The sequence below is a fragment of the Platalea leucorodia genome, assembly GCF_965183815.1.
Source record: "Platalea leucorodia genome assembly, chromosome: 5".
Classification (NCBI taxonomy): Eukaryota; Metazoa; Chordata; class Aves; order Pelecaniformes; family Threskiornithidae; genus Platalea; species Platalea leucorodia.
Genome location: NC_138827.1, coordinates 59,397,473 through 59,424,542, shown reverse-complemented (window position 1 = coordinate 59,424,542; position 27,070 = coordinate 59,397,473). Strand labels below are relative to the sequence as shown.

Here is a 27,070-nt window from a genome sequence, read left to right as displayed (position 1 = left end):
TGTCAAACCTTCATTTTGGTGGCAGGACCCATTCCTACCCACCTCCTCTTTCCCTTCACCCCTCTTGTGCAACTGAAAAGTGAACCCAAGGGGGGGAGATAGTCGCTGGACTACTGGACTGACCAACTGCAGCCATCGGGAAAGCCGGTGGTTCTGCCCATAAAACGTGGCTGATGGCTCTACGCGTACCACCACCATTCCCAGGGAATCCGTCTTTGTAAAGCAGGCAGAATCAAGCATAGGACATGACAAGCAAGAGGCAAGCTTCCCCATGCATTAACATAGGCAATGGGAACTCAGGGTAAGAGGACAGACTGCAGATGATGTCACATGCGCACCTACACAGAAGCATGGAGAGGACTTGAGCCATTTTACCTTTTCCAATCTAATAAAGAACTGGAGATAAATTCATCCAACTGGCACGGCTAGTCTTCAAAAGCCAAAAACTTTACAGCTAGTTTGCTAAGAGATGTTTTTTTGAGGTGTTGGAGTGGGAAGCAGGGAAGAGAAAAATACAGCTAACGCTCCTTCCTACAGCAAGGGGAAGGAAAGTAATTTCCTTCACAGATTTAGTTTATAAACAGTTTTACTTTTAAAGCAGAGTTAAAACCAGGATAAAAAAGTATGCTCAACATGCATTTTGTCATACCACACTGCTTGCCATACAAGCCAACACTGCTTTTCCTGACTGGAATTAAACTCCTTTACATCCAAAGCTCAGCTCAGCTCTCAGTGTGCTGCTGGAGCAGGTAGCAAAGCCTCTTAGAAATGTTCTGCACCCCATGTGCCCCACTATGGCAAAGTTGAACACAACAGCTTCACCAGCACTACTCACAGCACAAAATGCCTGTCTAGGAGATCCGACACCAGGTTGCATGCACATTGCCAAGTGAATTATAGCACCTGGAGAACACAGCAATACGGAGATGGAGGACACCTGTAAAAACAGATCTGGACTACTCCAAAGGGAACCTAAAGCCACAGCAGATGTTCTTTTCATCTCCACACACATTACTGACTGCTGCAAGATGGCACTCCAGACAGGTAAAGAAAAGCTAACATCAATTGCTCAGGATCTCACTGCATAGGAGACAAGAGTGGCTCAGGCTGGCAGGTCCTCAGGCACGAGAGCACTAAGATACACCTTCCCGGGGGAGGCATGGCATAAGGAAGCACACTGCTGAGCTGCAACACGCATAGGTCCAGTGCCCTGATAACCAGCTTCTGGAAGGTGAAAACGCACAAAGATCTTGCAACAGTTCAAAAAAATGCCCAGCCTCGCAGGACTGACTACACCAGTTCTGCTGCATTCTCACACAAGTCCAAGGCACACTGCTGGCCTTGCACCCCAGCACTTGCTCGGCATTGCGAAGCCACCAGCTGCATTAGCGCAGGGTGGCACAGTGGCAGCAAAGCAGTTAGTCCTTTTGCAACCAGAGGTGAAACTCTATAAAGTCGTAAAACATGGAAACAAAGAGCTAAGAGATCAGTGAGAAGAGCCACATTTCTATCCCACTGCTCATTTATTTCAGTATCTAACCAGGCCCCCAAGGCTCTTGTTAAAGGAGTCTTTTCATCCTAGTTTTGATACGGGAAGGGGCATGGGCAAGACTTGGCTGCTTAATTCAAAGGCATTGCCCTGAATACTGGAATGCCTGGCAGCACTTTTACTCAGTGATTGAAGTAGTTAGCCCCTTGCTGGAAATGCAGAATTATTGCAGACTAAATCTGGACAGCATTGCTTGAACCAATGCCAACGTGCCTCATTTGTGTGACTAACTAATACCAAATGAATCATTTCTTTAAAAAGAACTCCAACTTGGACTTTCAGAGACTTGCAAAAATAATAATTAGGTTTGTCTTTTATACCCGACAAACATTTTGATCTATAGCGCCCATTCAAAGGAAGAAGCTATGAGTACAACTGCCAGCAATTATTTTGAATATTTTTTTATACTTTTAAGCACAGATATTTTGTTGTTTAAATTGAGATCAACACCTATTTCCTTCTCTCAACGAACTTTTTTCTGCTTGCCTGCTTTGATGCCGATGTCCAGTAAGAGGCTTTCAGAACATGATGCAAGTGTGGTTTTTTAGCATGTACACTCTTCTAATGAAACTCATAAAACACCATGCATGACAGAGCAAGAAATTAACTTTGTGAGAGCCAAGAGGATACAGGTTTAATTTCTCTTGATTCAGCAAAACAACAATAATTCTGTGTAATAATATGCCACAGTCTTGGAAGAGAAAGTTCAGCATTGATCTCAAGCCTGCCCCTGTAATACCAGATCACTTTGCTATCACACATTGACTATCAAACATCCAAAGACAAAGCACCCTGAATTCATCAGGGAAAAACAAACCAGGATAAAGTGATTTCCCTTCTAGGAGTCTATTCTCTTATGCTGTAGCTGGAAGATGATTTAAACCAGCATTTTCTTCGTGCTACACAATTGATGCGGAGCAGGCACACTGAACTCGGCTTCTTCTTCACTCAAGTTCTGTGGTCCATCGCAGTTAGGGCTCCAAAGGGAGGCAGACCTCATTTCAGCCAGATCCACTTGTCACCAACATCAGCATTGTAGCCTTTCTTAAAATTGCGACCAGGAAGCTAGAGAAAGCAGAAAGTTCAGTCAGAAACATTTCTCTTTTCACTCTTTATAGAAATTTTTAGATTCTTTACGAAGTGCCTCGTGGTATCTGGTAACAGTGGAAGTTTAGGTTGGATATTAGGAAAAACTTCTTCACCAAAAGGGTAGTCAGGCACTGGAACAGGCTGCCCAGGGAAGTGGTTGAGTCCCCATCCCTGGAGGTATTTAAAAGACAGGTAGATGTGGTGCTTGAGGACATGGTTTAGTGGTGGTCTCAGCAGTGCCAAGTTAACGGTTGGACTCAATGATCTTAAGGGTCTTTTCCAACCTTAATGATTCTATGATTTGCAGAAGTGCAAGGTGAAATTTTTTTTACAACATAATGATTAGCACTCATAGAAAAATCAGTCCCTCAGAAAAATCTGAGCTGTGCAGCTGGAGGGGAGGCCCACAAAAAACACTATGCCATGGTACATATAAAAACTAGGCCAAAATGTCAACAGCACAACAGCATATTCCACCTGGATTCATCCAATTCTTCTCCCCTACACACCCATGTGCCCAGTTTTAGTAAGAGATGACCCCTCTAATCGTAGCATGTAGTAGAGGAATTGAATCAGTCAGTAGAATCTCATGCCAAAATAGGGACATGTTATTAAATACATGAAATATTTCATGCATGAAATACCAAGTTAATTCCTACATTAAATTAAACCATTCAAATGAAATTGCATATTTAGCCTTCAAGAGCTGAACTTAACTTTATTGAAGCAAAAGCAATACCTGCCCGTCTTCATAAGCAAAGCCAGAAACCACTACTTGCTAGAAAAACTGAAGTTTCTCAAACCCTGTACCCCAATTTCACCGGTACCCTGGGTCCTAAGCAACAGCCTTCACATGCTGCCTCTGAACCTCACTGACCTTTCAGGCTGCAACTCTTCTGCACAGACCCTTAATGCTACTGGGAGTAGCCTCCACCTAGGCAGCTCGGACACGCAGGTTAGCCTGACCGACCTTTCTGTACTCGTGGTTCCCAAACCAGGGCTCGGAAAACCACGGTGCTGCCGCATGAAGTCACCGCTCTGTTCGTTACACATCGCTGTACGTGAGAAGGCAGAGGGCTGGGGACTGTAGTGGGAAGCCTTTCCTTCTGACAGCGTCTCAAGAGCTTGGGATGGTTGTACAGGTCAGAAGAGCACCATGCAAGGAGCAGCTCAAGTCTACCAAACCAAGAAACACATTGCAAAGGGAGAGGCTGGATGGACTGGAGCACTGGGAGGGGGACATCAGATGCACTAGGAAAGCTGGAGGGTCAGCACCCTCACCAGCGAGGGAAAGCAAATTATCACAGAGATGAGAACAAACGGAGGGGAATAGCAGTAGCCTAAACAGTCTTGGCATTTGGGAGTTCAAGGAGTTGTGTCTAGACCTAGAGATGAGGATCTGTTACCTCCAAGTCAGTGAACGGACATGAGACACTTAAGCACACGACCACCTTCCTGGTAGTCCACCTAGCCAACCCATGTCCCACAACCAAAGCCCTCCACAAGGGTTCAGGAGGAAGAGGACACACACAGCTGTGCAGACTGTGCATCGGGACAGAAAGCCAAGCCTGGCCCTCTCAGCCTGCTGCCGTGTGCAGCCACATTGCAAAAGCACTCAGGCAGCATTACAGACACAAAAATTCAGCAGCCAAGCTATTCTACCTTCAGCTTTAAAGATCTGGGAAAAGAGGCTGTTTAAGTAGCAGCCATTTTAAGGTATTACAGACACAGCACACAGGACTACAAGAGAAAGCCTGCCAGTATGGTTAAAATAGCAAACTCCCCTTACACAGCGTATATGCTCTCTCTGCAGGCAAGGAAAGCGCTCCTCCAGGCCAAGCAGGCTGCATCGGGTCAGCAAAAGCACGCTTATGTGACAGAAGACTCACCACAAGCGTGCCAACAACACTGTCATCAAAATCGTCTCCTACCAACTTGCTTTGCAAAAGCAACACAAATTTTTAGTGCAGTTTCAGCCTGAATAAACATAAACCAGGCTCTGTACCCGCTAGATAACTAAGCCATGGGAACAAAATCTGCCAGCGACAGGATCAGTGCATAAAGTAGCTACTTTGGCAATTACTCTGAACTGAGTGATCCTACAGAGGAAACAGATGTAGATATATTTCAACGTTTGAGTCTCAGGTGTTAAAGCAGTCCCCATCGGAAAGTACTGACCATGACCTGAAATGCCAGAGATGGTTAGGTCATAGCTCCAAAAGCCAAGTCTATCTCTAAAACCTCTCTTCCTATCTCCAGGAACGAAAAAGTGACATAACACAGCATTCATCTTTGAGATACAATACTGGAATCAAGAAGCAAACCACCACGAAAAAGCAAATGAGTTTTGTGAGAAGGTCTGAAGCAAGCAAAGATACTATAATAAAAACCTTCCTTTAAAAATAAGCTATCCGCTGGCAGCCTTTACAAATAATTAAGCACAGATCATCTGCTCATCTCCACAAAAATACTGGTTTCACACAGGACCCCTGACTTGCCCTGATGATTTTTCCTTTAAAAAAAAAAAAAAACAAAAAAAAAACAAAAAACAAAAAACAAAAACTGTAAGAGTATTCTGTTTGAGAGAGCTGCCCCTGCAGAGAGAAGCAAGACCCAGTCTTGATGAAATTTATACTCAGGCCACAAAAACAGCTATTTAATCCAGGATGAAGCCTGTTGTTTTGAGGAGGGGGTAATGTTCTTTTTCCTTTTTTTTTTATTTGAAGGTCAGAAAATAAGACACTTCTTTTCCTAAAACATCAAGCTAACAGAAGACTTCTACCTCCTTCGTGAGACATTCCTCACCCTGCCTTGTCACAAGCCATTACAAGCCATTCTTGATGAGTTTTTCTAAGGTTTTTCATTTAAAGTCGTCTTTAATATCTTGTCTAAATATCAGAAGAAACCATGCAGTCCTGTTAGGAGTTACTCCTGCTGAGCAAAGAGGAGATGCGAGATGAAAATAAGTGATTACTATCTCTGCCCCGCAAATTTACAGCGGTGAGCTAGGGAGGACATCAGACCTGCTGTGACCAGCCTGTATCTATTAATTCTAGTACAAAAACAGCTCTCCCTGGTCCTCTCCAGGCAGCACATAATTGGCCCTTTGATACTTAAAGAGATTCCCAGATAACTAGATTATTAAAGCAACAGGAGCTCTCTGGGAAAATATGGGAGTTTACAGTTTCGTTTCTGGGTAAATCTGCCCTCTTTAAAAAGATACAATATCAATCCCAACAGAATTTAAATTCATTGTCCAAAACAAATTCCCCATGTGCCTTTGGTTAAAGACATGCAATACATCCAAACAAATTTTATAATAAGTATTCATCCATACTCCATCATTCACAGTGGGCCTTGGCAAAAGCAGCCAAGTTTTGGGATATGTTACAGCGAAGCTCTCAAAATAGCCCCAAAAATGGAAAGAGGAAGGCACAGTAAACAAATCCTGTACTACCTAACAAGCAGAATGATGTGAATTTATGTTCTGTGCACTATCTGCACCAGGTACAAGTAACACAGATGACTTCCCAAGAACAGGCTCTTCAAAGCTCACATTTTACAGCCATGTCCGTAGTAAAAAAGCTCCACAACTAGGAACAAGGTAGGTCTGTCCCAGAGAGGAAGAAGCTGGTGATCTTTTACCATTTAGTAAGCATTTGGAAAAAATACTGGAACAGGAGTCATTCCTGCTCTTGCAGTCTTCTGCCTCCCCTCCAGCTCCTCGCAGGCCCACCTCCTGCCTGAACAAGCATTTGCTCGATGTCACGAGGAGCCTGGATTAAAACAGCCACGTGAAAAGTGTTGCAGCGATGTTGCACAGCATGGCTGAATGAACTCAATAGCATGATGCCAACAAGAAGAGGTCCTATAGTACCCATCCTCTCATCTCTCTGCTGCACAGTCCAAGCCAGCTCTTCAGCTTTGCTGGATCATTGCACAAGCTCAATCAACCCCCTTGCCCAGCGAGAAGCTATTTACTCCCTCTGGCTGGGTTAGTTTTCAGTGACTATGCAAGCCCAGTCAGCTAAACGCATACCAGACCACCGCAAAGAAGAGTGGTGGGAGCACTAGGGAAGATCTGGGGATGTGGGGCAGGTGGTAGGATGTGCTTTTTTTGGTGACAACAAATGGTTAAGTTGGTGCTCCAAACTGCACCCAGCTGAAGTTCCCAGCCTGTTCTGCCCACACCTGCTTAGCCAGCACAAGGGCAGGGATAGGAACAAGCAGCCAGCCCTGAGGCTGCTGTTATTGCAGCCAGAAGAGGTAAACCATCCAGCCTAGGAAAGAGATGATGGAAGGCAGATAGGACAAAGCTCTGCATAACTCACCAGTAGCTGGGAGAACACAAAGAGGGACTGAATATTCACCATCTCTTCCAGTACAAGATACAGGTGCCATCAAACGAAGCCAATGGCTTGAAGGACTCCTTGCTGAAGGATACTGCTCACACAACATTTAGAGGGTCTTGATGGGAAACCAGGCAAGTACTTGCAAGTGACTTGCATTTCCCACAAGACTTGTGCATTATGAGTGAGTTTCCCAGTCAGAACTCTAACGAAAATCAGCAATGTCACATCATTTGCAAGTGGCTGGCACATTCATAGGACCACTCCATGCTTGTTACCTTCAAATCACACTTGAGTAAGACCAAAGAAAAGGTGTGACTTAATGGCAATGTTAAAAATAACAGTAGGGCATCCTATTACGCACAATTAGTTATTAACAACACATTTCCACAGGCAAGTAAGAGGAGCAGCATTACAGGTCAAATAAATCCCTTCAAACCCTCTGAGGTCCTTCACTGACATCAGCCCAGAGAGACCTATGGAGCCACCAAGAGGCAGAGAAACCTGTTGACCATCACACCAAAGCTCAACCATCTTTCCCACAAAAAGTAAGAAAAGCCATGTTGTTATCACAGCAGCCATCTAGACACAGACTTTGCAACACAAGAATTAAGTCTCTGCCCTCAAGAGCTTACAACTGAAACAGCACTGAACAAGCAAATGGGAACAGAGATCCCACTCAACAAGCCCAACAGCTCACACATATCCCTGTGGCAGGAGGTAAACGTGAGCTCCTGCAAGGTCGCTGCCAAGTAACAGATTTTTCCACTCCATGGAAATGGATGACACTGAGAATCAAGTCTTGGTCTGCTGCATTACACTGTGCAGAACTTAAAGTTGGCAGCAAGGATTATCTCAAGAAGTATGCAATAAAAACCACCACACAGAGCATGAAACTAATGAAATGAGTTGTACCCAAAGGTACAGCCAGCTCAAAAGAATGAAACTGCTCAACTTTAAAAGAGCATCAGTAAAAAGATGAAAACAAGATCATCTCATCAGTTAAATTAAGAACTTTGCCACAGAATTGTCTGTCAAAACTATAAACATGATGAAAAGCCCTATAAAGTGGTATACGCTGCGGAGCAGCAACAAACAGCTTCAGCCAGCTGTTTGTTATATGCTGCGGCTGCATTTCATAGCTCCTCAAAATAATTTCAAACCAGACATGTACAGGTAGAGCTCTGGAGAGTTTTAACAATCTGAAAAGGTCTACATCCATCAGTTTAGAGTCCATCTTGTTTTCCAACATTTCAGGAGCAAAAAGAATTTCCATTTTTTCCTCCTATTCCTGTGCTGCTTTCTACTAATGGCTAGGCTTCACAGCTAAAATAGATCTATAAATAGCATGTTTTGAGCAGCGCTGATCAAAGAGCACTTAAAAACAGAGTCATTACTCTGCAAGCATGGGTTCATTCATCAATATCCAAACCTTTTCATTTAGTGGCTGTTTATAACAAGCATAATAATAGCACCTTCCATCACTGCTGTTAGCGAAGACTACTGCTTTTTCCAGTAGAGATCCTGACTTCCAGAAGTTTATTGTCAGTGTTTATTGTTGGCATACAGCTAAAATCAGAGTATCTAGGAACATGCAGCTTCATATATTGGCTGTATTCTGGAAGGGTTTGGTTCCTATGTTTCAGAGCAACAGATAAAAAAGGGGGGAAGGGGGGTGTCATATCCCCAAACACACATTCAAGGTGTATATGGTTTGGTTTTCAAAGAATTGGCATAGATAGATGTTTGTTTACAGCTTGACTCCTGCCATTCTTTACTCAAACAAAATTCTTAATGCTGTTAACATTCATTATAACCCAAGTAACAAGAGTACTCAAAAGCTTTACTGCATTGAGGTTAAAACAATTACAATTTGCTGAAATTGTTCAACGAATGTTGTCCTACCCTTCACTGACTCATTAAAAGACAGACAAGACAGTAGAAATCTTTTGGAAAGAGAAGCGTCCATAAGGAGGACACAGCATATTTCTTTAAAGCTGAAGTATTTTTTATTTCAAACAACATAAATGAGCTTAAGCAGGAATCTGATTTGCAGAAATTAATTTGTGACTTAAATTTGAACAACTACGAAAACCATAAACAATCTAGTATCTATCTCTAGCCTTGTTTTTACAGGGGATCCAAGAATAAGCAAGCAACAGGGTATGGCTAAATATTTTGTTGCAGCTTTTTTCCACAGTGCCTACTTGCCCTAGTGACTATTCTCCATAGTGGCAGAATAATATCTACTTTGTTATCTCCTGGCAAATATGTTAGAAATGCCAGTTATACGCTACAGAGTGCAAACCTACCGCAGGAAATAGCCAAGTAGCTATATCCAAGCCAGATAAAGTGTTATACTAACTGTAGGCTTGCTCGTCTAACTGGACAGGTAAAATGCAAAAAAGCCTCTTAGAACAGTTTTCCTTATGTTACATCATTCAAGGTAGCAGCAGGTCATAGCAATATCAGTTCTACGTTAAAAAGCCCAAAAGCACTTCTCAGCATAAAAATGCTATCAGGAAACAAGGAAGATCAAACACTAATGCCATTCCAAATACAACCATACCACCACACCAGCACAGTTAAACACCTCAAACTGACACTATTCCACAGTTTAAGACCCACGGAGATGTTACCCGTGAGAAGCTGAAGCAAAGCAGGGAGAGCGAGAAATAAATCCAAGTATCCTTCTTACAGATTTGCCAAAACCTTTTCCTGATCTAGAGAATGATTTTCAATATAAGATACCACAATGAAACTGTCCTCTGAGGGTTGGATTTTTTTTCTAATTAAAGTTTCCTAGGAGATACAGAAGAGTAGAGTGGGAGCAGTTCACCTGCAACTTTTTTCCACTTTGCTTAATCACTAAAAAAAGATATTTCTTCGAAGCTATTTTCCTTGGGGTTTTATTTTATTTTTTTAATTTAATAGAGGTCTATCCTGGGGATCACATTCCTACATGGGTTTGGGATTAAGAGGGGTTTGGGAGAGGGAGGATGCACTCCCACACAAAAAAGTGTTTTCTTTCATAGGGCTCAGTGGCAGACTGTCAAGTTTGAAATGCATTATTTTAATGCCAGTGGGATTTTACTGTCTTTTTGATTTACATAGGTACCCAGTGCCTGGGACAGCATGGTCTGTCATCTAAAGCAAAACAGACGCAACTACCAAGACCAAGATTTGAGACAGTCCCAAGGTCTCTCAGGTTCCTTCCCCCCCCATATCTGGGACAGATATCCCTGCCAACCGCCCATGATATTTTTCAAGGGAAGCAGGGTAGAGAAGCTACACGTTTCTAAAGCAGAAGAGGGGCTGCTCTCACGCTCTCTCTGTACGTACGAGATTAGTGAGAGTGGAGAAGGAGTGGGCAGGTGGGAAGAGAAGGAGATCCCATGCCTATTCCCACCTCTTTCCAGGTACCCTTCAGGAACAACTTCATCATTCCTGGGTTTTAGTTATTCTTCAGGTTCTTCTGGTCTTACAGATATTTAGCCAGGCAAGATCTTGTTACTTTAGAAAGGGCTGAAAATATTTTTGCAGAGATAAAACAGAAAAAAAAAAACAACACAACTTAAAACTAAGCCTTTCCTAATTTATTGTGTGTCTGTTTTCATTCCTTCCTGGATTCAAGAGCAGACAGGGCTGGGCATTACAGCTGCCAAACACCTCCATTAAAATAAGAATTAGGAAGGGAGACCTTGATCCTAAAAAAATGAAAACTTCATCAAGCCAAGAAAAAATGGCAGGAGAGAGAAAACAGAAGATTGTATCAAAGACAGCCGCTATGGTAACAATCACAAACATGGAGAACAAAGATATCCTAACCTCCCTACTTCTACAAAGGCAAAAGTACCATGGAAGACAACTCATGGCTTAGATAAGGCTTATTGCAGCAGTTGCACTTTATACATACGCATGGGTAATGCCCTCTGTGCATGCAAGTAGAATTGGTCAAAGGGTTGGTTTGTTTTTTTTTGAAGCCTGTAGCTTTTCTTGTAACCCAAAATCTACAGGCAAAGGCCAAGATGTTGAGGACTGTCATGCAGTATCACCGCATTAAACCTCAATGCATCATTTTGACACAAACACTCCTTGTTGTTGATCCAGACTCTGGCTTCCTGAAAGCTCAAGCACTTCTTTTGTAGTTCAGGGTATTTTAAATGGGGGATTTGTGTGTAAGCCAGGAGTGCTCTGCACTCTCAGAGGAGATAGGAAAGTTAAAGGACTTCCTAACCATCCCATTTGCCAGCAGCCATCCTCAACCCCTTGCAACCACAGCTGCCAAGAAGGGTCAGGGCTGCACTTCACGTGCAACCTGGGCCACATCAAACCCAGAGAAAGTCTTCCCTTAATGTTCTCCCTTTTGAGCTAGTTATGATCTTCACACGATAAACACGTGTTCTTACAATACTCTTATTTTTGCATTGTGAGGCTGAGTTGCAACTAATGTTGCAGGCTCACCTTCCCATCACTGAAAAGCTTGCTGTGTTACAGCTGTTTTCCTGCAACTACCAGGGCAGGCACGCCACACTTGAGGATTCCCCACCTGTGAGGTTGCATCCTTATGAAAAAGAGGGAAATAAAGAGCCTGGGGGAAAAGCATAGGCTTTTCCTCCCCTCCAACCTGTTGCTGCTTCTCCACTGCTGACACACAAGACTGCAGGGGACTGCCAGCCACACTCTCCCAGGTCCTAGGGCAGAAGGGAAGAGGATGAGGAGCAGGATACGAACACGCAGCTTGACAAGGCAATTGAGCTGGTACAGCTGCTGTGGAAAGGCAACCACCCCAGCCCAGCCACACGCTGCTGCTACTTCCCTTCCACAGCTCCGGTATTCACCTAACGCCAGAAATCCATTCAGTTTGGCAATCTAGCATAAGACTAGTCCAGGAATAAAAAACCATTCATTCCTGCTAGGTTAGCAAGCTGAAGGCACTTGCCAGAGACACAACTATAGGAGCCAGACTGCACCTTGTAGCAGTAGCTAGGTCTTTGACTAGCTCAAGCTTTCCTTGCCTCATGGTCAGCATACCTGTATTCCAAAAGCAGTCTTCCACCAAGGGAAAAGTGTGGGGAAAAAGAAAATGAGAGCCTTCTCTTACCTTTCAGTGTCATATTTATTTGCTTTCTTGAGGAGTTAAATGTTAGCCAGAAAAATCTGAGCCACTCATTTTGTCTCTGCTTAATATGGAGCTGCACTGACAAGGATGGACAAAGCAGAATCAATACTACTGCCAAATAAGCCTCTGCTTTCCTCACGTGGTGAATATGGCACATGTGCAAAGTTTATCTCACTGCAGAAAGTGACAATGAGAACCATCACGGAAAGGAGCCAAGGGATGGAGGCTGAAGTGTGCCAGGATCAGCAAATAGCCAGGGCATAGTGAGGAAAAGCAATAAGAGGGTAAAGAAGGGAAGGGAAGTATGTGGCTCACAATTTCAATGCAAGAGCAGGACACTTCAGACTGAAAGATGACAACTAAAACTGATCTAAGAAAGCCTTACACACAGCACATGCACTCCCTGGAGCTGGAAGTCATATTGGGATAGGAAACCTCTTTGAAGGTAGTTCAAGAGTGTGGAATAAATTCTTCAACGAATTCATCAGAACTGTCTGCTTCGAGGGTAAGGTACACATCCCTGACTTCCTTTTTCTAATTGTATAAGTTAGGCTAACAGAAGACACAACATTTTGATATGGGATTTGCCTTAGTATAAAAGGAACTTCTAGGTGCCGAGGCCTATTTTGTCTGAAGAAGAATCTGTGTGCCCAAGCACTTCGTTATTTGCTTTCATATACACACCAGCACATATACTTAAAGAATCCCAGCAAACTATAAAAAGGATAGGATACCCCTCCCACTGCGCAATCTTACACCCTGGAGAAAGGATGGGGGAAAAAACAAAAAACCCAAACAAATCCTAGAGAATCATAGAATGCTTTGGGATGGAAGGGACCTTCAAAGGCCATCTAGTCCATCCCCCCTGCAATGGGCAGGGACATCTTCAACTAGATCGGGTTGCTCAGAGCCCCATCCAGCCTGGCCTTGAATGTTTCCAAGGATGGGGCATCTACCACCTCTCTGGGCAACCCGTTCCAGTGTTTAACCACCCTCATCGTAAAAAATTTCTTCCTTATACCTAGTCTGAATCTACCCTCTTTTAGTTTAAAGCCATTACCCCTTGTCCTATCACTATTGGCCCTACTAAAAAGTCTGTCCCCATCTTTCTTGTAGGTCCCCTTTAAGTATTGAAAGGCCGCAATAAGGTCTCCCCGCAGCCTTCTCTTCTCCAGGCTGAACAACCCCAGCTCTTTCAGCCTTTCCTCACAGGAGAGGTGTTCCATCCCTCTCATCATTTTTGTGGCCCTAAAAAACATGAGATGCAAGCCACAGTTTTTAAGCATACTACTGAAAACAGTCCTTTTCTCCTTCAGGGTTTCTTAGACTTGTGTTTAAAGACATTGGGGCAAGCCACTGGACAAACAGAGGAGCTGGGTTACATGAACTAGGGTTGGGGTGAGTAGGCTAGCACAAATGCTTTCTGCTAAGGCTGATGACATGAGAAAGGAGACTAGGTTTTAACCATTTTTCTTTCACCTTGAGTGAACACCAGCAAACACTGGACTCCAGGCTCTGGTACACCTCGTGACAAGCAGCCTGCTATTTTTTTGGGGGGGTCTTTTTAAACGCAAAGTTTACATAAATGAAATGCTGATTATTTCTGTACGATCTGCAGTGAAGGGAGAGGCAGTAAAGACTATTTTAAACTTCTCCAGCTTTGTTTTCAGAGGTAAAGGCATAGGTGATGGCTTGAATATGAATCTTAGACAGCTGCACTTTTATGTATACAGAAAAGAGCATGCACGTAAAAGAATCCTTTTTTCACCACCCCTAGGAGATTCAGCAGGACTTGCCAACAGCATTCGGGAGTGTGAAGTACATAAGTACATTATTTAAGTACACTGATTCCATTAAACAGAACCATTTGTTTTCGTCTTCTCTGCAAACACATCTGCCTAAGTGCTCCAGCTTCACAGGGCGCACATGGAGTTTGGAGCACTATCCATGGGGACTGTACGCCGTTGGAAGAAAGCAGAGAGATACAGCAGTTGTTAAGAAAAAAAAAAAAAAAAAACAAGTAGTCAAGTCTTTACTAGTCTGACAGTTCCTAAAATAATGTTGCTTCACTTAAGAATGAACATGCTTATCTCTGATCTACAGAACCTGACTAAAAGGTTACTTTTCCCTTGCCAGAAAAGCATCTTTAGAAGTTTATGAATGCCTGAACAGAACGGCTGAACCCTGCCAGATGACTTCATGGTAATAGACAGAGGCAGAAAGCCACCTCCTCACATGTGAAAAGAGCACTTGCAGAAGTTTAGAGGATATACATAAAAAAGTGAGTTTCTAGTATTCAGAGCTGTATGTGGCTACCTCATTATTTTGCAGAAAGGCACACATACTAAAATCTTGGACTCTGAAGAGTGTTTCCTCCTCCTTCTCAGTTGCTTCTGACTAATGAATATTTTGAACAATAAACAGCCTCTGCCTGGAATTTGCAAATCCCTGAAAACCACCATTATTAGGCAGCATGAATTGTGTGCATGTAACTCTGAAAAGCACAGCAGTTAGCTGCCTATTGGTATGATCAAGGATTTATGACTAGTTATAGGATTGCCGAGGAAAAAATCCCCTACGCAAATCATTGTATTTATGTGGTAAACATCATTACACTAAGTTTAAAAGCACGTATTTCCCACAAGGAAAAGTTAAAGTTCTGTAATTATACCATAATTAAGTCTTTACTTACAAGTCATGTGAGCCTAAAATCTTTATCTGTCTTCAGATGCAAAAGTGGTAGCACAGCTGTAACCATCCCTGCATAAATATGGGCAAGGTAAGGGTTTACGATTCCCTCTCATTAGACCCAGCAACCTCATAGCCAAGATTTGTATGTCTAGAAGTTCATCTGCTTTTTCTGCCTGCACTGGTTGGTCTCATGCTGTATTACCTCTGAATATAAGCCTTGCCTTACAAAGAAATTCACATCTTCATTTGCTAAACAAAGTTGGAGGGAAAAACACAGATCTTCCAAGTTTCAACACAAAGAATTGAATTCTTAGAACATAAAACGGCAGGTGGGGCTGGCTTTGTGCTTCCCCTTCCAGTAGCTTACGGGAAGTAGGAAAACTCAGCATCTTTTACATTGTGCACTGTCCCTATAGACACCCCCCCATCCCTGAAGGATTACAATTGTCTAAGCATTCAGAAGAGAGAAAGATAGTAGCTAGTTTCGCCCGAATTTAACAGAATGCTTCCTGAAACGTACAACTCCTCCTTATTCCAAAGGACATTATCACTTTCCACAGTACTTTCCTGAATCGGGGCCTAAAAGCATGCCTGCAGAAGGGAGATTACATTTTGGCAATGGTTTTTTGCACTGACGGTGCTCAGCTTCTGCTGTCAACTAACTGGCATCGAGCAGAGCAATTCAAGAGCCCAGCTTTCCCTCCCAGGTATTCATACTCCTACTCCAAAGCATCCCTTTGCTACATCTGCAAGGCAAGTCACAATTTTTCCTGGAAGCCAGCTATTTGATGAGCCAGGGCATTCACAGTTTCTTGCCAGCACAAAGAGGAATGTGCTGTTGTACAGTTAGAGAAAAAAAGGCTTTCAGAAGTATTACCCCTGGTTCTCAGCACGCAGCACTGAGGTCACATCTAGCTGTGTGTCAGGCAGCCTCAGTAATTCCCAGCTCCACTGCAAAGTGACATTTCAGCCAAAAAACCCCATAATCTTTGGGAAGAAAGGCACCGTCAGTACAGATGGATGCTGCATGCTGGCGACAAGTCATGCAGCAGATCCTTCTGAAATATGTGCTGCACACGCACAGACGTCTCTTGGAATGAAGGACTCCAAAAATCCTTAGTCTAAGCTTGAAGTTTTGGACTTAATGTAAGTGATACCAAGAAGCACAAAATTCTGATAGCAATTCCTCAGATGGACCAGGGAGTTTTCAAACCCATTAGACAACCTCAAGTAGTACCAAGATACTTTCTGCTGCTTTAACCTTTAGCTTTAGCCCCTTTTACAAGCTGGAAAGGCTACATCTTAAATGAGGCAGAACAGTGTGAACCCAGGAACCTCTCCACTGCATAGCTAGCTTAGGAGGAACAAATTATGTTGAATATTCACAGGGACTTCTGAACTGACTATTCCAGAAGAAAACACCAGTAGTCCAGAGTTTCCAAACAAGTCCACAAACCTGTATCTGACATTTTAATTTCAGTAAGAGACTTTATACTAACAGGAACAGAAAAACGGTAGTGTTTTGACTTTGCAAATCATGGTTTACAACAATTTATATAGATCTTCCTTCCTTTGTCTTCAGTGATTGCTTAAAAAAAACAGTGGCAGAGATTATTTCAATCCAACTTGAAAATATACCATCACCTGTAACTTCAGTTTGTCTAATCAGTATTAATTGTCATCAGTTCCACAATTTCTCTAATAAGAATTTACAATACCTGGGCCTTAGGAAAACACCGCGTGGTACGAGAAGACCCCATGCCAGCTAAATAACAATAAACGATAGGGCAAAGTGCTAAGTCAATTGGAAGCCGTTGTCTCCAGAATCAGAAAGGCAAGCAGCTAATTAAAACATTGTGTGGGAGCCTGCATGAGGTGTAAGAGAGCACTGGGCCACAACAGGCTTTGGATGTGTGCCCGCGTACAGAAACACACTATTTAAAGCAACAACAGTTTTGAGAAGCAATGTAACATTTGTACCTCCTCAGCCTACTCTAGAAAAAACACCCCCTGCCTCGGCGTTTTATAAGCGGTTGTCTTCATAGAAGACGCCATGGGTTTCCAATTTTCTTGTTTGACTTAAGGGATTATTTTAGATTTCAGAGGTCAGAGACTAATCGGGGCAGGAGAAACAAAAACAAATGAAAACCACTTATCCTTTAGTCCACATCTAAAGATCAAAAAAGAAAATCAGCTTACGAAACAAACCATTTGCTTCATTATTCCTCTTGTGGGGAAGCTAGACTTCAAAAAAGGTGGGGATCTGGGCAAAATCCAGAACTTACTCTTAGAAAAGTGTATCCCTGTGCATGAGTGACACCCAGGCTGTGCACAGGACAGTTATTGTTGTGCTTACACCTTGGCAGCGACAGTTGCCTGGCTACCATACAACTTCTCCCCTTCCAGTATTACTTACCAATCGATACTCATAATAGATTTTATCGTATTCACTGCCTCCAATTGTGATTTCTGGAATGAAGCGAGGGATGGCTGCAGGATCCAGCACTCCATCTTTGTCCTGAACACTGAGAGGAAAAAAAGAAGGAAAGGAAAGAAAAAGGAGCAGTTAGTCCACATCCTGTCCCAAAGACAACAACATCAATTCTGAGTTTGACCAAACATTAAAGAACCACTTTTCTGTTACAAAATACTTCCACAGGTTTTGGCTCTTTTCTGGTTATGATGAATACATAGTCATTTTCCTCACACAGTTCCTGTGGAGTTTGTTTACCCCCTTGCCTCCAGTTTGCTCCTGCTCCAACTTCTCCCCTACTTCTCCATTCCCTCCGCCAGGTTTTTCCTCCCTGGAGATGCTCTGTCATTCCTGGGAGCCTTCTCCATAAGGCACCTCTAGCTTTTTGCTTTCCTATATAAGCAAGGTAAACCCAGTGGTTTTATTGAATCCCACACCCTATCTTGCTATATCAACTTCATTTAATTGTCTCCTGTTCAATTAAGTTTTCAAAAGTGACGTCTCACAAGGATTAAAGTAAGGCGGTGCTCTTCCCCAAATTCCCATCCTAAATGGACCGGCACTGAGGCAATCACAGTGTTTGGAAGCAGGCAGTGCCTCTAGCATCCTGCCTGGGAGTAACTGGGGGAAGCTCGCTGCAGCAGCTGTAACGACAGATATCAGGATCCACCAAAAATCCATGCTGCACGGCACCAGCACTTTCAAATACCCCAAATTTAAAATGTCTGAGAAACTGCTAGAAAGCCACCTTCTGCATACTAGTATTATACATAGACCAACAGTGCCACCTATACATATTTGGGGAAAAACACATCCATTTGCAGTGGACAGTGACCAAATTCTAAATTCAACACTTGAAACAACACTGGAAGCTCTGCAAACTGTGTTGATTTCAGTGAACTGCATTTCTTTACAAATACTTACGTACACATAGAGCACATGGCCTGAGCAATGCAAAGTTCATCATCTTTAAGCAGTTAATTTTTTTCCCTAAATCACAAATTTTGGGACCTTACCTCACAGCACTGAACAGTTTCAACAAGTAAACCAGTCTGCTAACTTATCCTGAAACACACACTGTAAATTATCCTACTACAGACAAATTAGTAAGGTAATACAATAATCTAGTAAAAGTTGAGGTGGGAGAAGGTAAGGATAAATGCCTTTTTACAAGACCAGGACGAACACCAGAGATGCTTCCTATAAACTACTACATTATCTATCGTCACATACATTAAATATATATTTCACATGCTAGAAGCCAGGAAAAGGAGCCCTCCTTTGCCTCCTCACCAACACAGCAAGAGCTCTTTCCATGACATGATAGTACCAGCCCTCCTGTGGGCCACTCCCAGCCTTCCCACTCCAGGACAGCTTGGAATAACCGAGCTGGGATAGAAGAGCTTGTCCAAAATGGTGATCTGATGATGCAACTGGTTTTATTTCTGAATCCCATCATACTTTGGGAGGAGTACCTTTGCACCTACTATGTCTCTTCTCTTGGGGTTCTGCCAAGAAGGAATCAGCTCTAATCTGCACTGCTAATTAACCTGGAACTAAAATAGACAGACCCCAGCAGAAAGCAGCCCTTCAGGTACCAGCTCTTCATTCCGTAAGTACAGTCCATCCTGCAATCACGCTTGTAATCAGTATGAACGCTATGAGCTTTAATCTGCATTTTCGTTGTGCAGAGAGCAGAGACAGCAAGCTAAGAATTTTTATTTGAACAGGACCACATGCAGGCAATGTTTAAAGACCTTGCTGAGCTCAGGCTTAACAGCAGAGGCTGTGGAAGATCCACTAATCTATCAGTGAATAAATAGCTCCGTCCCTTCTCCCCACAGAAATGGGAGAGTCCACTCTCTGCCAAGTAGGAGCAGATGTTATGGACCTTACAAGTCTGTAGGAGAAAGCAGATAAAATTTGTCCAGGCATATATGAAGTATAACTTGACACATACAAACTGAGTCCAGTAGTGAACCAGTCTGCAGTTAATCCATTCCTTCTTGAACCTTCTTGAACGTCAGACAAATAGCAACTGTAGAGGACAATTCCAAGGCACAATTCATTTTAGTTAGTGGCCAAGATGGAAAACCTGCTGCTCTTAAAACTTCTTTGCTCTTACAACCACTGCCTCCAAAGAAAACACTGCACAACAAAAAAATGCAAACCTAATGCTACCAAAGATGGCTTCTAGCTTCAGCTCTGCACCTTAAGAAATAACTTTGAATACTGACTAAAAGCACCACCCAAAGACACCTGCCACAACAATGTCTTTAACCACAAAACCACATTCACTTGCCAGAACTAATTCACTGCTCAGCAGGAAGCATTTAAAGGCACCTTTTATGTTTCCTCAGTTTTCTCTCTCCCCCAGCACAAAAGTATCACTATTTGTTATTTTCTGGCACTTAACCATATTTTCTTGAAGCAGCTCTCATCATCTAGTAGCATAGCTTCCCAGAGCATGCTTTACCCACCCATAAGATTATGTGACATTTCAAACTTAACTGAGAGCATGTAAGTGACTGCATGGTCCTAATACTGTAGGCACATTAGATTTTAGCTCACCATCATTGCAACCATCCATAATCCTATTAGCTAGAGCTTTTCCCATTGCTACAGAGGAATCACACTCGTGGTAAGTACATTACAGCAATGGGTAGCTCATCTCTTCTCCAAAAGCACCTATTACACACCCACTTCACACATTATGTCCAGCATGACATGCACGAGCAGGTACTGAGGAATCAGGACTGACACATTCCTGCCTCTTTTCAGAGGAGGAAGTCCTCTTTCCCTTACAGGTAGCTTACAGCAAGGACACACAAATTTTTCAGGGAACCTGCAGAAACCTGATGACACACAAGTAACTTAGCTTTTTTTTTTCCCCCGCTTATGTATAAAACAAAGTCCCAAGATTGCCTACCACAATGAACATCAGAAAATCATATGAACATATTTGCTAAAGGTGCAAAGCAGGATAAAGGAAGTATACAGCTTGGAAAAAATAAATTAGTCAAGCAAGCAAAAAAAAAAAAAAAACCACCAGTTTGCATAGCCTGAGCCATGATTTCTCAACAACTGATGCTGGCATAATCACAAAAATTGAAGTGACAATACACAGTATTACAAAACCACACTTCCTAACTAAAAGCATTCACTGGCCTAAGAGCCTTAGAGCCAGCAACACAAAAGCATCCGAAGTTAAATTCTGTGCTTCTGTGTGAAAGTAACGAGAAATAGCAGGTGGATCCCACTGAAAAAGAGATTATTTTCTCACACACCTTGAAACTTGCTTCTCACCAACCAGTTATTGTGTTTCAGGTTTGAATATGAGCAAGTGGGTGGCATTCATCCCTCTGCTATTCACACCCTTATTACCTCAGCCAGGGCTCCTCAACCCCTGCTGTGGTCAGCTTCCCTGCCTCCCGCGGGTAGGGAACAACACGTGCGAGTGAGCCAGTAAGCATGTGATATACTCACAATTTTGCTCATGCTCGTGAGAGCAGGGGAAAAGAGAAATGCTCCTGACTCATGCCACAGGCACAGAGAGCTGGGTGGGAGATCTGGTTCCTGCATCCAGCTCTTATCGTACTGACTTCCTCTGCTCCTGCGCTCGTTCAGCAGGCACACAGGACAGCTGTGGGCTGTGTGTCCTCCATGTGTCTTTCCTTGCCTGTCATTTCTTCCTTGTCCATATTTTTCAGAACTTAGCAAAGGCAGGGCAATGACATACAGACCTCCTTCTGCCAAAGGGACTTGGACTCCGCTGTTTGGTTAGGCAGCACAAGTATGCCATGCCCAAGTGAACCATGGCCGCTCCCTTGGTGAAAAACACACACTCACGATGAACACCAAGAAAGAAAAAGAGCTTTCCATGAAAAGCACATCTGCAAGAGAAGGTGAGAAGGTGCAACAACAGCTCTTCAAATCTATAAAAAGCCACTGCAAAGAGGAAATTAAAGAACTGTTTCAATTGAAGCAAGAGAGAACTAAGGTGCCAAAGGAAGCAGTTTTTAATAGTGCCAGAAGTTTTACAATGAATGGTTTGAGATTTTTGGAGTGTCCACAACAAAAAGTTTCAAAAACAAGTCCAATACACTTCTTGCAAGCACTTCTAGTCCTGCTATTTGAAATCAGACAAAACAGACATTCAAACATGGACACCTCTTCCCTTTGCTAAGCACACTCGATTACACTGTGAAACAGATCTGAAGAGTCGCTCCCCCTCATTCACTCCCATGCTTCCTCGTTGCAATGTTTCATTTAACCAAAATGAACAGACAGGAAATAGGAGCCAAGCTCTGGAGTTAGCAATAGCTCCAAGAAGCTAAACAAATGTTAAGAGAACTTAGAAACTACTAGTTACTGCACATACAAGGTCCTTCAGTAACAACCTCAAAATATGTCTGATGTCCTGCCAAACACAATACTGGAGGATTTACTACACAGGGTTTGTGGCACGCTAGTAGTTATTAATGAACAAAATTGAACAGACGAGACTGGCAAACTATTTCATGGCTAGATTGTTTCCAAGTGGAAAGAGATCCCCTTTTCATCAAGATAAAACAAATGCCAATACCTATCTCTTTTTTTTAAATTAAATTAGTGGTGGCTTAAAAAAAGCCAAAAATTTGCCCATACAAAATATGTTCTGCTATAGCAAATTCTGAAGGAGCTGCAGGGATTTAACTGTGGACTTGTCTGATGAAACAAGTCAAATGCAATAAGCTCACCACAACAACTGGTAAAGTAACACAGGGGATGTTACACAAATGAGAGCTCTTCATTCCAAAACATTATTTATTTTGCAATGCATGTAGATAGTCACACAATTTCACGGCAAAGGGCACAGATAAAAACACGCTTGAGAGAGTGCAGTGGCAGAGGAACTTCTTAAGACATTTAAAAAAAAAAAAAAAACCAGCAGAGTGGTTTCTGTTGGACACGGCACTTGGATAGGAAGGAAAAATGTGAAGAGCATCCTCTGGGAGATCCCTCCAGCTTACATACACACAAATATGTACGTTCTTGACCTTTTACCAAGACATGCCTCAGACCCACAACCACACTACTCCCTATTACGGCAAGGGAGAGAGCACTCGAGGGCAAGGTGGGGAGATAAAAAGGTATCATTATGCAACTAATTTTATATGGCTGCAGCTCACTGTTTTGATTAGCTAGCTTGCTTGCATTTCCAAAGTAGTCAGAGGCCCTGCTGGAGTTTCTGTGCATTAGACCCTATGTACACGCAATTAAAAAGTTATCCTCAGCCCTGCCCATCAATCTCCTTCCCCCAGACATGCTGGTACAAGCTGAAGGTGGAAGAAGTGAAACTGCCAAAAGCCAAGCCAGCACCAGAGCAGGATTACGACTGCAATGCCCCGCTTCCCGCTGCACTGCCCCTCTGACTCCCAGGCAACATCAGATCTGAAATAGCCCAAGTCAGAATGAGTGGGCTGTGTAAAATGCTGGCAGGTCAGCGAAGGAAGCAGTTGCATACGAAAAAACAAATACCTGCTGCAGCCTTCCAGAAACACCCACGAGAGGGCAGCATGTTGCCAGCATATGGACCAGGCAGCCCACCAGGAAAGTGTTAAAAAAAACTTTCCCAGAGGAAAAATTAATGTAGGCATGGGACACCTGCAAATCTGCAGACGGCTGGGTACCACAAGAGCTTTCCTACTTGGGCATTAGGAAAAATGAGGAAAATATCAGCTTTAACGTACATGAACTAGCACCTGAAATTGTCATTTGATGCTCCAGGATGCAATTCCAGCACTGAAAACATGCAACAGACTCCCTGCAGTGTTTGTTCGGTCCTTACACATCTGTTCCCAGTCTGGCACTGGGCCTGACGTGTTTTCATGAGTGAAGTTTGTGCAGGCTGTGACAGGAGACTCATGTCTGTCCTGCACTTCTGGAGTTAACAAGAGAAAAGATTATGACCAAACCTATACATTCTTATAAAAAGGTGCTCTTCCTAGTCTGCCCAACATATCGCCCACAATCTCCTCATTCAGCTGAGCAAGGCATGAGCGCAGAAGTGGCACAAGATCTGTCATTCCACATTTGATCAATGCCATAATACCCCAGCACCAAAGACTCAAAGCAAACACCAAGCACACTCATCATCTGTCTGAATATGAACGCTATCTTGACAATGCTATTCTGAAGGCAAGGAGAAACAGCAAAACGCAAACCATAAGAACATTTAAATTAGCAGTTTGTTGCATTGTAAGATCTTGAAACAACCACACGCTGCCAACAGAAGAAATAATTTTGTATTATCTACAATGACAAGAACCTCGTACAGGAGACCCTCTCACCCTCCCCCAGGGTTCAATGAAAAATTGAGTCCTTAACAATGCAATTTATTCCCTTCTTCAGCTGCAAAGTACAATTTTCATACAATATCTTAATACACTGCTCTTTAAGTGTATGCTTTCCTTTAACTCCCTCCTACACTCTGCAATTAATAATCCTTTCTTAATACCTGTACTAGTGTGAAGCTATGGGAAAACAAGCAACTTAACTGTATTTTCTCTTTCAAGGAGATCTGATTGATAGTTTTGCAAGGTCTAAGTCACCAGATGCTATCTTTTCATTACTACATGGAGACACCTCTTCTTAGATACTTAAAGGGCACCCAAATAATGACTTGTTTCATAGACTCCACACAACACTGCTCTTCTGTGATCTGTCTTCACTTCTTGATAGAAGGGCCACAGAAAAGGAAGATTATCTCTAATTTTAGGAGGCATTTGAAGTAACAGCACAGAAAACTAAAAGGCAAAGAATACCAGAAGCCTGCAAAAAAACAGTTTAACTTATTACTCCAATGTCTGTCACAATAAAAACAAAAATTCAAAGGCAGATATTCAATTTAAAAAAAACCCTGTGTTTCTATTAACCTGTGAGATAACCTGAAATTCATATGACAAGAATACAATTCTTAAATTTTGCTTTAAAAATGCAGTAACTATACTGCACTTACTACCTGCACATTCAGTCTAAAGATGAAGTTCTAGCAAAGTGGGAAGCTTGTCTCGCTTCGGTGCAAGGTTATCCCTATTAATAGTTTTAGAAGTGTAGATATATTCTTTCTATGGGGTTATCCAGAGACCATTTTGTTCATCAACGTAACTTCAGAGTGGCACTCCTGATGCTTCATCTGTAACATGTATAAAAGCGTAGGTCTGATCTCACTTTACATACATGTCAATGGTTTGGTTCACATCTTTTGGAGTTTGGAGGGCTACCTTCTCTTTTCAGCATTGCTCTGGGGACACACGCAGCCCCACCAGTAGCACTCCACAGCTGAACTGCAGGACAGATAATCATGGAGTACTTGCAAAGAAATATTATAATCAAATTTGATTCTATTCCAGCAAGGCACTTTCCACTATCTGAGTTTGATCTCTTCATATCCAATCAGATAGACAAGGATCTTTAACAACAACAAAAAACACCCTTACATTGTTATACTTTACAATCCCCCTTATTTTAGAGAATGAACGACGAAACTGCAATACTTCATTCTGTGAATTGGCATTAAAGTTTCTATTTAGGATTATTTACTGGGAGTCTGGGGAAAGGAGGGAAAAAAGGACTTATTGAGCAGACACCCAAGTTTGCCTGTTTCCTCCCCCCCCCCGCTGTTCAGCCAGCTTCTTGATTGCTGGAAAGATTTAAAAATCAGACAGCATAAGAAATTAGACTAGTCTTAGAAAAAAACACTCTAAACACAGCCAATCTAAACAGCACCACTTAAAAAACTTGCTACAAGGTCACTCTGTCAACAAGCTTTGCTGAAGGATGTCATGCTGCCAGGGCAGCAGCAGAACTACCACACCAACTGCATAAATGCTCTGTTTTAAAATGAAATGTTTTTCTGTGATCACCCAGGAACAGAAGTGCTCACAAAAATACATTCCCAAAAATAAGGGCCACAGGTCACAGCACTTAGGGAATGCCTGGAAAGTTCTTGTGCTTCATTAATGGAATGGGATCTATTCGTCTAGAGTCTCACGTCTAATCAATTAGCAGCAGCAGCAAAATGCCACACCGTATTACAGTGCCAAGCACCAATATTACAAAAGCCTGCTACTGACTTCTGACAAAAAAAAGTCAGAGTGCACTCTAAAACTTAAGGCTTTAACCATTTTCCCTGAGATCTGATGCTAAGTAACATTCAGTTACTGGAGGACATCATACTTACTAAAGTCTCAAATGATGGAAAGAAACATCATCCTGCTCCAGCCATGGCCCCTTGTCAAACTTCAGGTACTCAATGTCTTCGATTACCTGGAATCAGAAGATAAAAATCACACTAAGAGGTGGTCTAATCAGAACATCCAAAAATCAATGAACACACTCCCCAAAAATCAATGAAATAATCAAAATATACTATTAAACAAGTCACCCAGCAAAAAGGCTTCACTGCTAAAGCTGTATTAACAATGCAAATGTTTAGAGCTAACGTATCATCTCCCAGTTGTATTTCTGGAGGTCGTGACCCTGCCATAAGCACTGGGCAGACACATGGGAGCCAGCTCTAAAGTTACTGGTGCTTTCAGCCTTGGTGAGCAGAGGATGGCACGGAATAAACCTGCTGAGAGGTGCCTTGTTTCTAAGTTCTTACCTGATCCAAGACACTCTTCCTCAACCTATCATTGGGGCTGAAAGGAAGAAAAGAAGGTACAACCCCAGAACGAGGATGAAATGGAAATAAGTCAATTTAACACCCTTTTGTTGCAAACAAAAACCATCATGCTACATAGGAAGCCTGTTTTTTTTCAAAATGGTTTAGTGGCATATTAACAGAGACAGGTTGAGGAGCAATTGTGGCACCTGCCTCTTGGTGTTGCTGTGTGTGGTTCACATCACAGAAACCTAGGCATGTTTCAGGCTGGAAAACTCAAACACCCTTCAAGCAGCCATACCGTAGAAGGCTCCCGATTTGATCGGTCATCAAGACCTACCCCTGCGTGAACCCCGAGCAGAAAGGAAAGGGAAAACTCACAGCGCAGCACCCGGAATCATTCAAACAAGTAACACCAGCTCAGCAAATCCCTCCTCCAGCATCGCCAAACTTATCAGTCCCGTGTTTGAGCTTCATTTACAGTCCAGCTCCATCAGAAAACAGATCGTTGCTGGTCCGCTGGGTAATTGCTTAACACGAGCCTGAGGTTATCACACACGACTGACTAGATCTGAAGGAAACCCGAGCTAGTGTCAGGAGGATGCACTTAAGGTGCATGATGAGGTGGAGACAGTCCCTTGAAGCAATTTGGGAAGGAGTGGATTGTTACAGCTCCAAACCTCACTTTTCAGAGGCCTTTCCCAGAAGGAAAGGATAAAGCTATGAGGTCATGACCGAAATCCTTATGACAGGCACACTGTCGATGCATTGACAACAAGTAAGCAGATGCCAGTAATAAAGTGAGTGACAGAATAATAAATGAAAAATGCTTCTATTATTTACTGCACATTAAATCCACTATAATTATTCCCTGCAACCACAGCAAACACTAAATCCCATCTATGACCACTTAAAAGGCAATAACAAAGTGCCATTACAAAGTAGTTTCAACTATAAAGGTCCACTCTATTACCAGTATTATGTTTTTATGGTAAGAAATAAGAGCTTAGATATGACTGCACGATCATTTTCCTTGAGGCATTTATATTTCTTAAAGACTAATTTTTCTGATAAAGACTTAAAAAATACAGTTGACGTGACATCACCAAAGCATATTTAAAACTTAAAGCAAGTTTAGATGCTCTTTAAC

At 42.6% G+C, this 27,070-nt stretch overlaps 1 protein-coding gene across 2 annotated transcripts in view; it reads right to left on the bottom strand.

Annotated features, from left to right (window-relative positions):
- Positions 1–1,520: 1,520 nt before the first annotated feature.
- Positions 1,521–27,070, bottom strand: part of NDUFA10 (NADH:ubiquinone oxidoreductase subunit A10) — a 45,444-nt gene continuing 19,894 nt past the window's right edge. Inside the window, exons 8-10 of one of the 2 annotated variants that reach the window (XM_082311870.1) lie at positions 25,498–25,583; positions 17,217–17,325; positions 1,521–2,614 (exon numbers count right to left, since the gene is read on the bottom strand). In XM_082311870.1, coding sequence (XP_082167996.1) covers positions 2,546–2,614; positions 17,217–17,325; positions 25,498–25,583 — 264 coding nt within the window. In that variant the 3' untranslated portion in view covers positions 1,521–2,545. The remainder of the gene's footprint in view (positions 2,615–17,216; positions 17,326–25,497; positions 25,584–27,070) is intronic. The other variant, XM_082311871.1, reaches the window with a different exon arrangement.